Source organism: Pangasianodon hypophthalmus, chromosome 22 (assembly GCF_027358585.1).
Source record: "Pangasianodon hypophthalmus isolate fPanHyp1 chromosome 22, fPanHyp1.pri, whole genome shotgun sequence".
NCBI classification, from domain to species: domain Eukaryota; kingdom Metazoa; phylum Chordata; class Actinopteri; order Siluriformes; family Pangasiidae; genus Pangasianodon; species Pangasianodon hypophthalmus.
Window position 1 is genome coordinate 4,849,246 of NC_069731.1, and position 13,009 is coordinate 4,862,254.

Below are 13,009 nucleotides of genomic sequence, written 5' to 3' on the forward strand. Positions count from 1 at the left end.
GGATGTTTTTTGCTCTTTAAGTCCCTTTTATGTTCCTCCAGACACCTGGGGGAAGAACGTTGGCTGACTTTCTAGAAAGGCATGTTACAGAGTGAATTCAAACAAAACCCGAAACCTCTGTAATGCAACACGCTATCTGTTTTTTTTTCCACTGAGAGAAAAGCCTATCACCTCTTTACCATGACAAAGAAGTCAGTCAGTTCCAAGGTTTTCAGTCTCCCGTGCTGATAATTCTTTGTTACTAAACTCTAGTGTCTAACCCTTTCTTTTTACTGACACGGTTGGCAATGATCGAATATATGTAACATGAACAAGTGTTCAACCATGTGACCCATTATCCCACCTCTCCCTCTCTGAAGGCTTGTTTTAGAACAATAAGCCTCAAGCTCCAGCTCATGTACAGGAGAGGAATTGTAGGAGGATTGAGTTGTAGAAAGATGAATCATGAAGCAAAGGACTGGACATAGTTTCCTCTGAATTGAAGTAATTTCCAGGAATCTTCAATCTCCAGGCCACAGAGGAGGACAAGACTTTCTCCAACGCATGCTGATGGAAATGCTTTCCATCGAGCCCTGCCGTAAATCACACCTTTGGTCTGAAGCCAGTTTAGCACTCAACCAGTTTGCTCATCACTGGCTCACAAAATGAACATTTATACACCCGTGCTGTCTTTATGTAATGTCACTGATGATCTAATTCGCACCTTTGCAGTTCCTTGGCTAAGAATGGTCAGTGCTGTCTCAGAAATCAAGAATTTTACATTACCTTTCCAAAAATATTACAATTCGTAGACCTTTTAACATGATCATAAAGAACATATAGAAGTACAATCTGGTTGCAAAAACCCTGTAAGTCCATATTTAATACCGACCAATGTGAGCTCTCGCAGAAACATTTGCCTTGATGCCATATCAGTGGATGAAAGTGGTAGCTTAGCTGAAATGAAAGAAAGGAAAAATGATGTGAGGAAATTTGGTAAAAACAAAGTTTCTGAAAATCTTTTGATATTTTAACCAAAAAAAATTATAAATATATGTATGTGTGTATATATATGTGTATATATATATATATATATATATATATATATATATATATATATATATATATATATATATATATATATATATATATGCACACACACAGTACTGTAGTACTGTGCAAAAGTCTTAGGCACATGCAAAGAAATGCTGTAGAGCAAAGATGCCTTCAGAAATAATGAAATTAAATGTTTCTGCATTAAAAAAAATACTATAAAAAGCAGTAAACAGTAATAAATGAAACAAAGTCCATATTTAGTGTGATGACCCTTTGCTTTAAAAAAAAAAAGTAGTCTCAGGTGCAGTGTGTGCAGTTTTATAAGGAAATGAGCTGTAAGTGTTACTGAGCATCTTGCAGAAGCAGCCACAGTTCTTCTGGAGACTTTGACTGTTGACTCCCTTCTTATTTTTGCAGCGAAACCCAGCAGCCTTCATTCTGTTTTTTTGTCTGAAAAGTGTCTCTTATGTAATCTGACATACAAACATTTTTCTGTAACATTTAGTTTTGTGCTGGAAAACTAATGTTTGGAATCTAAAATGTTTTTGTACTGAATCAATAATGTAGAAGTCAGAAAATAAAAATCTATAACAAAGTTTGTATTAAAAAAAAAAATAGGGTGCCTAAGACTTTTCCACAGTACTGTATATATCATATCTTTATCTATTCATATTTATTTCATATCTTTACTTATGGACTTGTATTTGAAATTGTCTTTGAAAATGTCAGACTTGTTGTCAGTTAAGGTTCTGAATCAATTTAATCTATTATACAAATCTACCATTCATGCTTACTCTTTTCTTGAAAGTTAATTTCCCTTTAAAATAGCACGAAAGAGCTCCGGAATGGCACAACATTCAGGAGAACGTAAGTATGTGATGAAGCCACAGCCTTCGAAAATTCGGAGAAGATTGGAGTGAATGCAAAAAAAAAAAAAAAAAAAAAAAAACCTGAATGCAAAGAGTCAAAGGCAAAATCTTGCTAAAAAGACCTAGAAAAGTCTTCAGATTAATAAAAGAAAGAAAGAAAGAAAGAATTGTATGCCGAAATTCTTGGCAGTTACTTTTTAATAATCAGAATTTGAACATACAAGCATGAAAACCTTATTGCTGAGTTAAAAGAAAAGGAATAGTGAAGCATAAGAAGGTATAGATTGCCGTGTAGATAGTTCTGTAGAAAGAAAAGCACGTACAGTGGATCATCGAGTGGGTTTTAGGGATTCTATTAGACAAAAGACGGCCAAATCCTAATAAATCCTGCATGCCTGTGTCTCCGAGAGAGCTCTCTTGTTCGGGGTAGTAGTCTGGTTATTAAGTCTTAATTTCATAATACAGACCTCTTCGTCCAATGTGGATGAATTTTAGGATTATAGCATTAGAGCATAATAAATTGAGATGAATCGACAAATGTCTGCATGGTTCTGAACTTTTTTGTAGGAAGTAATTTGTGTGTGTGTGTGTGTGCGTGCCGTCATTGTATTCGTGAGTGGCTATATTTGCCTGATTAATCACAAGCAGTGGAGCTGCTGTTGCAGAATTCTGTATAATGATATCAGCAGTTGGCTGCTAGCATTGCCAAAACATTCTGGGAAAATGATTAAATTCTTTCATTTTGTGAACAAGTCTTTCCATCTATTCAGTGCTAATTTGTCCGGTATGATCTTTTGTTATGTGCTTGTGGGATCACTACCAAGCTCTGGAACAGTATTTAGTTTTACAAGACCAATTTTTAAATTCCAAAAATCTATGAATCCAGATGTTGTGTGTCATAGCTTTGTTTGATTGTGGTGAAGTTTCTAGGCTGCTCACCTCAATACACCCTTGTTTCTTCTGACTTGGGAGTTAATATTACTGATAGCAACATGTTGTGACATTGCTACTGGATTGACGATATTACCTTAATTTTGGCTTTTGGTGGATGGTGTTGGTGTTTGTTGGAGAATTTTTTTTGTTTCAGAACATTACTGTGTTTTTCTTACTGAATGCTGAGGTTTTTCACTTAAGTCTGTTGGCCTTTGTTTAGGGTTTTGTAGTGAACAAAGGTGTAGAGAATCTTCCGAATATTCAGAAAATGTAGGTTTTTAATGGAGAATGTTGGTGTTTGATGGTGAATGTTGGTAATTGGGTTAATGGTAATGCGTTTTGTTAGAATTTATTTTTGTAAATTATGAATTTTATGAAGAATGTTGCCATCTGATGGTGAATACTTTGATATCTGTTTTTTATGACTGTTAATGTATAGTCAGTAAGCATTTTGGTGGTTTTATAGTGAATAATGGTGTTTAGTAGAGAATGTTAATGTTTTCCCTAGTTTTTAATAGAGAATGATGGTGAATATTGGTGGTTGGAGAATCTTTATGTTTGAGAACCTTGAGAAATTTGTTATTTGTTTGGTCGTGTTAGCGTTTGGTGAAGAAAGCTGATACTAGACAATTTGTGATTGATATTAGACCTTTTAATGACTGTTCATGTTTTCTAAGTAGTCGGTTGGTCTTTCTTAGTGTTTTAAAGTGTGTAATGCTGTAGAGAATATTGATGCTTTCTTCAGAAAATATTGGTGTTTAATGGAGAATGTTGGTGTTTATTGGAGAATGTTGGTAGTTAATTGGGTTAGTGTTGCTGTTCTGGAGAATTATGATAGTCTGATTTTGAAAAACATTGCCATCTGATGGTGAATAGTGGTGTTTGATGGACAGTTCTGGTGGTTGTTGGCGAATCTTTGTGTTTGAGAATGTTGGAGAAAGTTGTGTATTGGATTATGTTAGTGTTTGCGAAAGTTGGTGCTAGAGAATTTGTGTTTGTGTGAATGGAAATGGTTTATGTGAAGACCATTTTCCTCAATTTTGAGTGTAATGTGTGGGTGTATGGTGGTCAGTGGATATGGTTATTGTTGTGTTTAATGAACTTTTGCTTTGCTAGCTGTTCCAATACACGATTACTGTGCAAGTGTCTTGTCATACCCTAAAAGGCCGTAGACCTTTAATTGCTTGACTATCTTCAGTTGACTTATGTTCATGGATTCTAACTTCAGAGGGTTTATGCCATGGATTTTAACCATCATTGCTTTGTTTTTCTTGTAGATGATGAAATTTGCCTGGGACAACTACAGACGTTACGCATGGGGGCAAAATGAGCTCAGGCCGCTCACAAAAAATGGCCACATCGGCAACATGTTTGGTGAGTAGTACTTAGCAGACTGCTTTTTTTAACACCATTTTCTCATAATTTAATTATTTAGTTAAAATTTAGTTACATTTCCCACCACTAACTAGCTCTACCAACTGCTGAGGGTGAAGGCTGGCATGTGCTTCCTCCAAAACATGTGAAGCAGCCCGCCACATCTTCTCAATCTACTTTTCCTACTTGTATTTTCCTATACACTTACATTCTCCTGCAAAGGCCTTGCCATTTTTATTGGTGAATTTGGGTCATTTACAGACTAACTTCGCTTTTTCTGAGTCATCTACACAAGAGCTGTGAGTCACAAACTGAGAACTTCAGAGGCAGCTACTGCACTTTTCTACAGATTAGCGTCACTCTTTTAAAAAAAATGGTTTGTTCTGTTTGACAGTTTTCCTCACCGCTATTTACCGAACTCACTTACCTGAGGGACAGAGTGACATTTAACTGATACTGGATCACACTAATACACTATATAGCCAAAAGTTTGTGGACACCTGACCATCACACTTGTATGTGTGTCTTCCCAAAACTATTGCCACAAAGTTGGAAGCACACAACTGTGTAGAATGTCTTTGTATGTTGTAGCATTATAATTTCTCTTCACTGGACCTAAGAGACCCAGACCTGTTCCAGAATGACAATGCCCCTGTGCACAAAGTCAGGTCCATGAAGACACAGTTTGCCAAGGTTGGTGTAGAAGAACTCAAGTGTCCTGCACAGAGCCCTGACCTCAACCCTACTGAACACCTTTGAGATGAACTGGAACTCCAGCTGTGCATCAGACCTCCTCACCTTGTAATAAACAACAGTGTCTGACTTCACTAATTCTGTTGTGGCTGAATGAGCACAAATCTCCATACCCATGTTCCAAAATCTAGTGGAAAGCCTTCCCAGAAGGTTGGAGGTTATTATAACAGCAAAATGGGACTAAATCTGGAACGGGACATTCCAAAAGCACACAAGAGTGTTATGGTCAAGTGTCCAGAAACTTTTGGCCATATAGTGTATGTTCCTTCTCCATTTCTGACAATCCATCTTATTGGGGATTACGTGATAGCTGAGCATCCGATTTATATCGTGTAGGGATTTTACTATGGAGTCTTGCTGTGATCTGGGTCATCGTGAAATCGCTAGTGGCAGTGAGTCAAGGAAACTGGACTTGGGTTGTGATTTTGAAGATGCATTTCCATTCATTCGAGGGGTTTCATTAGCTCTACTGAGTGGTGGGCATGGAAACTGTAATAAACAAGGCTGAAGCATTTGGTCCTATTCACAGAGACTCCAGGAAAATTAAGAGCACTAGGAAAAAAGGGGGACAAGGAAACTAGACTTAGCAAGGAATGCATAGCAATTAATCAAAACAGCAATGACTCAAAACACACTGTAAACCTACATGTACATCAGGAAAATCAATACTAAACCACCTCACATTCATTAGTCCATGTGATGTCTTTTTGGAAAATATTAAATAATGACAAAAGATCATTGACTGTCCATCTAAATGATGGTGCAGAGCTCATAAAGACATTATTCTTTTTTTTTTGTTTGTTTTTTTGTTTTTTTGTTATATAATAATAACCATGGTTAAACCAAAGTAGCCATAATAACCATGGTTAGCAGTTTTTTTAGCGGTGTAAAAAAACAAAACAAAGTTTTACCATGGTTCCTATGGGTTAACCATAATTCCATGACTTAAAAAAGGATAACATCATCATTATGAGCTCACCTTTTGAGTGTGGAAATTAGTGTGTACAGTCTGAGACCTTCAAGCAAAATGCTGTACAATTCTAACAGCTACAACTGTACCGCAGGTCACATCCATGCTTTCTCACAATCTTAACAGAATTAGCCTGTGCATACTCTGAAAGCTATGCTAAGAGTTAGATTTAATATTCAGTTGTTGAACATAATAGAGCTTAATAGAAAAAAAATAATATTAGAAAAACACTTTTTTTAATATAAATGGCCCTATTTATATATTTTCTCAAAATTCAAAACTACAAAAAAAAAAAAAAAAAAACAGACAATGTGTGACAAAATTTATCATATTAAACGAACCATATCTCCAGCCAAAGCTTTGAGGGATTCGTTGGCTCCCTCTTTTTGTTCCTGGACTGGTGAATCTGCTGACTAAATGAATTTATGGTTACGCTCTAGCTGCCTATGTCTATATACATCCCCTCTGGCCTCAGAGTACATAGAAACATCTGGCCAAAGGAGCTAAAGTAAGTGTGTGTGTGTGTGTTGGCAGAATCTTGAAGGGCTTTAGAGGAAGCCAGGTATGAAATTGGACACCGAGTTCTTTAATTTAATCCCGTGAGTAAACATAGATGCCGGGAGATCAGAGGCGGCTAAGCCTGCTTGTTAGAAACATGTCATTACGGTCAAAGTCAGTAGAAGAGTCAGAGAGATGGGGGGAGAGAGAGAGAGATAGTGACACACATACTTTAGGCCACTACGAGCTGCGAGAAGAACAGTTTCAATGTGCCTTGGCGTAGAATCTTAAAAGAAAAAAGAAAAAAAAATCGCACATTGTTAAAGAAGCCTTTGGTCATGAATTGAGTGAATGAGATAGTTGGTCGTAGAATACATAATGCATGGTTGATTTAGTCCCATTGCGACCAGTGACGGCCAACGATTTGAAATTGTGCGAATTTTTTTGTTACAATTTCTGTCTGAGCTACGAATCTTATCTATAAGCCATCAAACTCACAGGACAGCTACAGATACGGTAGTGGCAATGCCGAAACATAAACAAAACATGCAAACGGACTGAAAAAGTATCCTTAATACCTCAATCTCACTTTGAATTATATTTCAGTTTACGTTTCACCATCAGCGTTACCGTAATTTGTAGCTTTCCTGTGAGTTTTGCGTAATCCTATGCCATCCTCTTTTTGGTGCCTTTTATCCTTTTAATAAATTTTTATTAAAATTTCAGAGTGTGATTGCTGCTACGACGCTTGTCTAAAAGCAACCAATAGGAGGACAGCATAGGATGATGCGAAATTTACGGGAATATACGATAGTGGCAATGATGAAAACATAAATGAAACATGCTAATGGATTGAAAAAGATCCTTATTGCCTCAAGCCCAGCCCCTTTTTCTGCACAAGCCCGGATTACACTGATTGATGACGTAAACACTACGTAGTACTTTTCTTTAATCACAGGTCTATCGTTAGAGGATCTTCATCACATAATCTGACATGGAGAGAACATGTTATTATACAGTAATAATCTCGAAAGACTAAAATTGGCTCCAGAATCTTAGAAACGCAATGCAATCCGGCTAGCTACATAGTAGGTAGTAACAACTAGCTGGCTATTTGAAAATATTTTGATAATGTACCTCTATGGTGAAGGCGTTTACATGAGACTGATGATTGACTCCACTAGCTGTGTGATTAATTCCATCACAGAGTGAGCAAATGAAAGCGTGGATTTTGATGTGTGAACGATCTGAAGTTCTGTTAGTGTCTGCACAGAGGAGAGGAATGAGAGAGCAGCGTTTCTCCTCTGCTGACTGCGAGGAACGAGTGATGGCACCTTTCTGTCATGAGCCGATTGATTGCGAGAGAGTAAAGCGAATGTTTCTTTTGTTGTCAAAGAGAATGAAGAGCCATGATATACCATTCTGAACGTTTTGTGTGTGTGTGTGTGTGTGTGTGTGTGTGTGTGTGGGGAGAAATCTGGAGGCCTGGAATGTAATCCAGCAACAGGAGTGTGTGTGGGTGTATGTGTTTGTAAATGTTTGAGCAATGCTGTTGGAAGCAAAGTCAACACTGGTCATGATTTGGTCACTTTATGATTTACCTGGATGATCTTAGCCTGTTTGCCTCGCACCTACAGGGTTGAGGGTTCGAATCCCACCTCCGCCATGTGTGCATGGAGTCTGCATGTTCTCCTCGTGCCTCGGGGTTTCCTCCAGGTACTCCAGTTTCCTTCCCCATTCCAGTGAGGTGTGTTGTAGTCTGATCAGCATTTCCAAAGTGTCCGTAGTGTGTGAACGGGTGCGTGAGTGAGTGTGAGTGTGAGGATAAGCAGTACAGAAAATGAATAGATGGATGGTCTTGTGAGCCAATAGAAAACAAGTGGGCGGGACTGTGGTCTCTTTCATAGGTTAAAAAAAAAAAAGCAGATACTTATTATTACGTAGCAAAATGAAATTAGCCTCCCTGTTCACTGACATTCGCTAGGTTTTTGAGATAAAATTTTTTTTCTGTCTGCCTGCTAGGATTTTCTTGTTAGCATTGTTGCCACTTCTGAGTAAACAGCATTAGATCGCTAGACAGGGTCTTTTTGAAAGGACATCGGCAGAGCCGTTGTGCATTAGAACATTAGAATATGTGATGTAGTGGTATATAAGGCTTGCTTGTAGTAGGTATAAGTACGCCTCCAGCTGTCATATGACAGATCCTGACACACTCTCCTTTCTTCCTCTCTCTCCATCCTCTCTACAACCACACAGATGCTACCTCGACTCAGGCATCAGTGTTTCAGCCAAGCCTGTGGTCCATTACAGCTCACTGTAACTAGAGCAGACTGAGAGTGTGGAACACACACATATACACACACACACACACACGGCTGTAGAGCCACACAAAGAGTCCAGAACATATCCAGCTCTAAGCTACGAGACAGTGGACTGGGAAATATAGATAACATTCTGTTTTTTCTCCGCTTAATAATAAAATCACTTTAGCACATAAAGAAAAGAAAAAGAAAAGCACTTCATCCTGTGCTCATTGGTGAGCGTTGGTTTCATTGTAGGGTTCAGGTTATAATAACACTGACCCTGGTGTTCACTGTGCTTTCTGTAGAATCCTGAATGTATTTACCGAGCTGGTTATTTCAGAGACATCCTTCAGTATGGATGGTATTTGAGGAAACCTGAAGAAGGAAAAGCTCTTTGATAGAGGATAAAAAAATGAAATCTAAAGATTGTCTCTGCAAAATCCACAAAATCCAAACTTTATTTATATAGCACATCCATACATTAAAAATGAAGTGTGAATTCAAACAAGGATAAAGAAAGAAACAAAATGTAAACAAAAATAAAATAGCAAACTAGGCAAAGAATAGCAGTGACAAAGAAAAAAAATTATCACATTAAAAAATATTCAAAATAATTAAAATGAAATAAAAAATAAATATTAAATATTAAAAAATATTTAAAAAACTAAAAATAAAAGAATTACTTCAATGTCAAAGTATAAATAAAAAAATACATATAAAATCATTTAAAAGTAATGTTAAGGTAACATGCCAGTAAACGTAAGAAAATAATAAAAAGATAGTTAAATGACAATCAAAAAAATTAGGTTTTGCAGTGATAAATTATGTTATGATCTAATTTCAATTTTGTTTTGTCCCCCCTTTAATTAATTCTGCATTTATTATTAGCTTGTTATAATACTGGGTCACAACCTTGTTTTAAACCCATCTGTTGTATTAATTGTGGAAAGGAAATGACAGAGCACAGAGAGTGCTATCTGGTAGAGAGGGTCATGGCTGTACTTAGCAAGAGCACTTGCTTGAAAATGATATCAATGGTAAGAAAAATTCTCTAGTTTGGTGGAAAACATGAGCCAGGAGCTTCCCTTTTTGCATTCTCTTGTGGTGGTGTAGTGGATGACTATCATATTAACAGATTAATATGTAAGTTTATTTTTGGTATGTTTTGTTTTAAAACTTGTGCAATAACTGGATAAAAAAAAGCTTGTTCAGGATTGAGCTGATTCATAATTGCGTAAGGACACTTAACATCACCACTTGTTGGCTTTTAGGTTATTGTTCTTGGGGCATTTTTAGCTGTTCTGGACAATTTAAATCATTAATCTTGGTGAATCACGAGCAAGAAAAATCAATATCGAAAAACAGAAGTGAGCAGCAGCTCTGTGGGAGGATTCATGCCTTGTTTAAGAAACAGATCAACGGAGAATGGACCGGTCCGAGCTGACAGAATCTCAATCACTCTGTACATCCGTGTTGAGCAGAAAAGCATCCCAGAATGCACAACACATGGAACTTTGAGGTGGATGGGCCGCAACAGCAGAAGATCACATCATGTTCCACTCCTGACAGTCTGAAAAATTTGAAAAACATCTTCAACTTTTCAGTTTCATCTCTTGCACTGTACACAAAATGGAAATTAGCATGAAAATGTATTGTTTGTTTATCTGCTTTGGCATTGGTGTGATTTTAAAGCCAAATCTTTATCCACTACTGTGGATACAAGTCAGAACTCAAGTCAGAATATGTTAATGTAATTCACAAAGTGTACTGCGTGTTCAAATAAATAAATAAGTAAATAATAGAGGATTGCTGAATAAGATACAGCTTGCTTATTCAGCAGGCCAGCCTTCTTTCACCTTGGAAATTGGAAAGGTAAAATTACAGGTTCTAGCTGATTCTGGAGAGACTGTAATTTCTGTAGTCATGCTTCAGCTCTGAAAGAAGTTGTTCTTCATCTTCCCCCTTGCTTATTCACATTTATATGCAATTTTTTCATTTGGTGGATGGTTTTATTCAAAGAGACTGAAAGGTGAAGCAGAATAATGTTTTAGCGCAGAGCTCAGCAGCTTAAGAGCCGAGCCGTGCCACGGATTTGAACCCACGCTCTTACAGATACAGACGCGATACTGACTTGCAGAATCTGTTAATTAGACGATGCTGTGAAGATGCCACATTTGCTGTTATTGTCTTTTAGATAATGATGTGCATAAGATGGAAATAATGATCCTAGCTCAGTCATAATGATCACATCGTGCCTGGGAATAATTAGCGAAATAGGTTGGGTTATAGATATTTCAGAAATGCAAGCATTAGGAAAATATAGTTTCCTAATGTAGTTTCCTAATGTATAGTTTTGAAAATATAGTTGTGGTAAAAGTTATATTTTGTGTTTTTTTCTAACCTAACAAAAACTTATTCTTTTTACAGTTAGTATAGCAATGAAAATATATTCGATTATTTTACGCCATTAGAATTTCCCTTCTTATTAATTATATAATTCTTAAATATAATTCTTAATGAGCTCCAAATAACCTTCACTGTCAGAAATAAAGGTACTTCTTCTTCTACTTTTAGTATATACTGTATGTAGTTGTGAAAGTGCATATGGTGCACCTGTAGTTAGCTTTTAGAGTAAAGCTTTCAAGCTAGATCACTGTACTTCCGAACCAATTATCTTAAATGATATTTAAACATTTTCAAGTAAAAAAAAGACACATATTAAAGGAACGAAAGGTCCTTTTATCTTTGAAAGTGTAACAAGCTAAAGAACTTGTTACACCAGAAAACTAGACTCATAACAAAATTGTAATCAAGTTACACCTGAAATCTTCTGCATGACATATTGCTTGTTTTCACTGGAAATGAAAAATCAGGAATTCTAATGGGAAGCTTCCATGTTTTAGCTTCTAGACGTCCGTTCTGTTCTGGTGTCCGTTTATTAACTAAATGCAAAAATAGGACCAACAGTTTTCCAGCTCGTGAAAGACAGGAATTTAAAAAAGAAACAGGTTGGGTTTTTTCCCCCAGAGATAACAGGTTGACCCATTTTCCAATTATAGTCAGAAATCAGATAGCATGCTGTTTCCAGTTTCCCAAATTTACTATGACAAAACAGAAATTGGGCAACAGGTCACTTCCCGTTTTTCTGTTGTGAAATTAAAAAAAATAGATAAATCAAATGGTGGATCTTAATTCGAGCCAGTACCAATTCAGCATTGCAGGCTAATGTTGGTCTGATTCTCCTTATTGGATTGGTGCAACCCTGACGCTGTGTCACTGGTCAGAGTTGTTTAGACCAAACCACAGCCAGCACCGTGTCTACTGGAGAAAGGGTAAGGATAAAACAAGGAAAAGGTTACAGACCTACAAAAAAGATTAAATCTACACTTCTAAAGGGTTCTTCATTGTATCAGTTAGCACTTATGGAAGGAGTCTCCAGTGTCAGTGCTTTGTAACAGTCAGAGCTGTTCCTTTAAGTTTTCCTCCACAGGATAGTTTGAGGCCGAAGGGCTTTCCTGTTTCTCAGTAACATACCAAGGTGGATATTTTTTTAAATTAACTTTGAGAGAAAAAAATAGAGGTGGCTAGTGAAGGAACTACTGTTTATAGCTGCTATAATGTAAGTGAGAAAACTAACCAACTTGCTTCATGGACGTTCCACAACAAGGGTGCAGTTTTGAAAAAAAATCATTCCACTCCAAAGCAAAACGAGTTCCATGTAGAATCACATTTATTAGGTAAGATGCCCTAACTATCCAAAGAACCCATGAGGAACCACTTTGTCCAATGATATGGTGAAGTCTATTTATTGGAACCAGATTTTTTTTTTTTGGCTTCTAAACTTTCCTCACTCTATTGAATCATTAGATTCGAGTTGGCACTATAGATATAATAACTTTGATAATGGTGAGTGGTTTTTTTTCCAGCATTGTAACAAAATTAGATCATCTCAGACCCCCCTGCTTTTGCACGTAGAGAGTCTATGATCATAGCGAGTCAAAGTCCCTTTAGGTAGCTTAGAACGTCCTATCTAAAGAACCCATGAAGAATACTTTTTTCTTGTTCTTGCTTTCTCTTGGACTCTGAGGATATTTGTTGTGTTACTGGAGTGCTGAGAATAAATCCAGTAAAATGAAAGCTGACCTTCACAGCTCTGCATCCGGCTGCCGCATATAGCTCGGTCCATATATCGGGAACAGCCGAGTACGTCTCCGAGGCGCATATTGCTCCATACTGTCTGAAACACCAAGGCTGAGAGCCATATTGTAATTTCA

The 13,009-nt window shown here is 37.0% G+C and overlaps 1 protein-coding gene across 2 annotated transcripts in view; it reads left to right on the forward strand.

Annotated features, from left to right (window-relative positions):
* Positions 1–13,009, forward strand: part of LOC113532696 (mannosyl-oligosaccharide 1,2-alpha-mannosidase IA) — a 212,842-nt gene that overhangs the window by 103,125 nt on the left and 96,708 nt on the right. For both annotated transcript variants that reach the window (XM_026924220.3, XM_026924218.3), the window contains exon 2: positions 4,115–4,211. In XM_026924220.3, the coding sequence (XP_026780021.2) occupies positions 4,115–4,211 (97 nt within the window). The remainder of the gene's footprint in view (positions 1–4,114; positions 4,212–13,009) is intronic.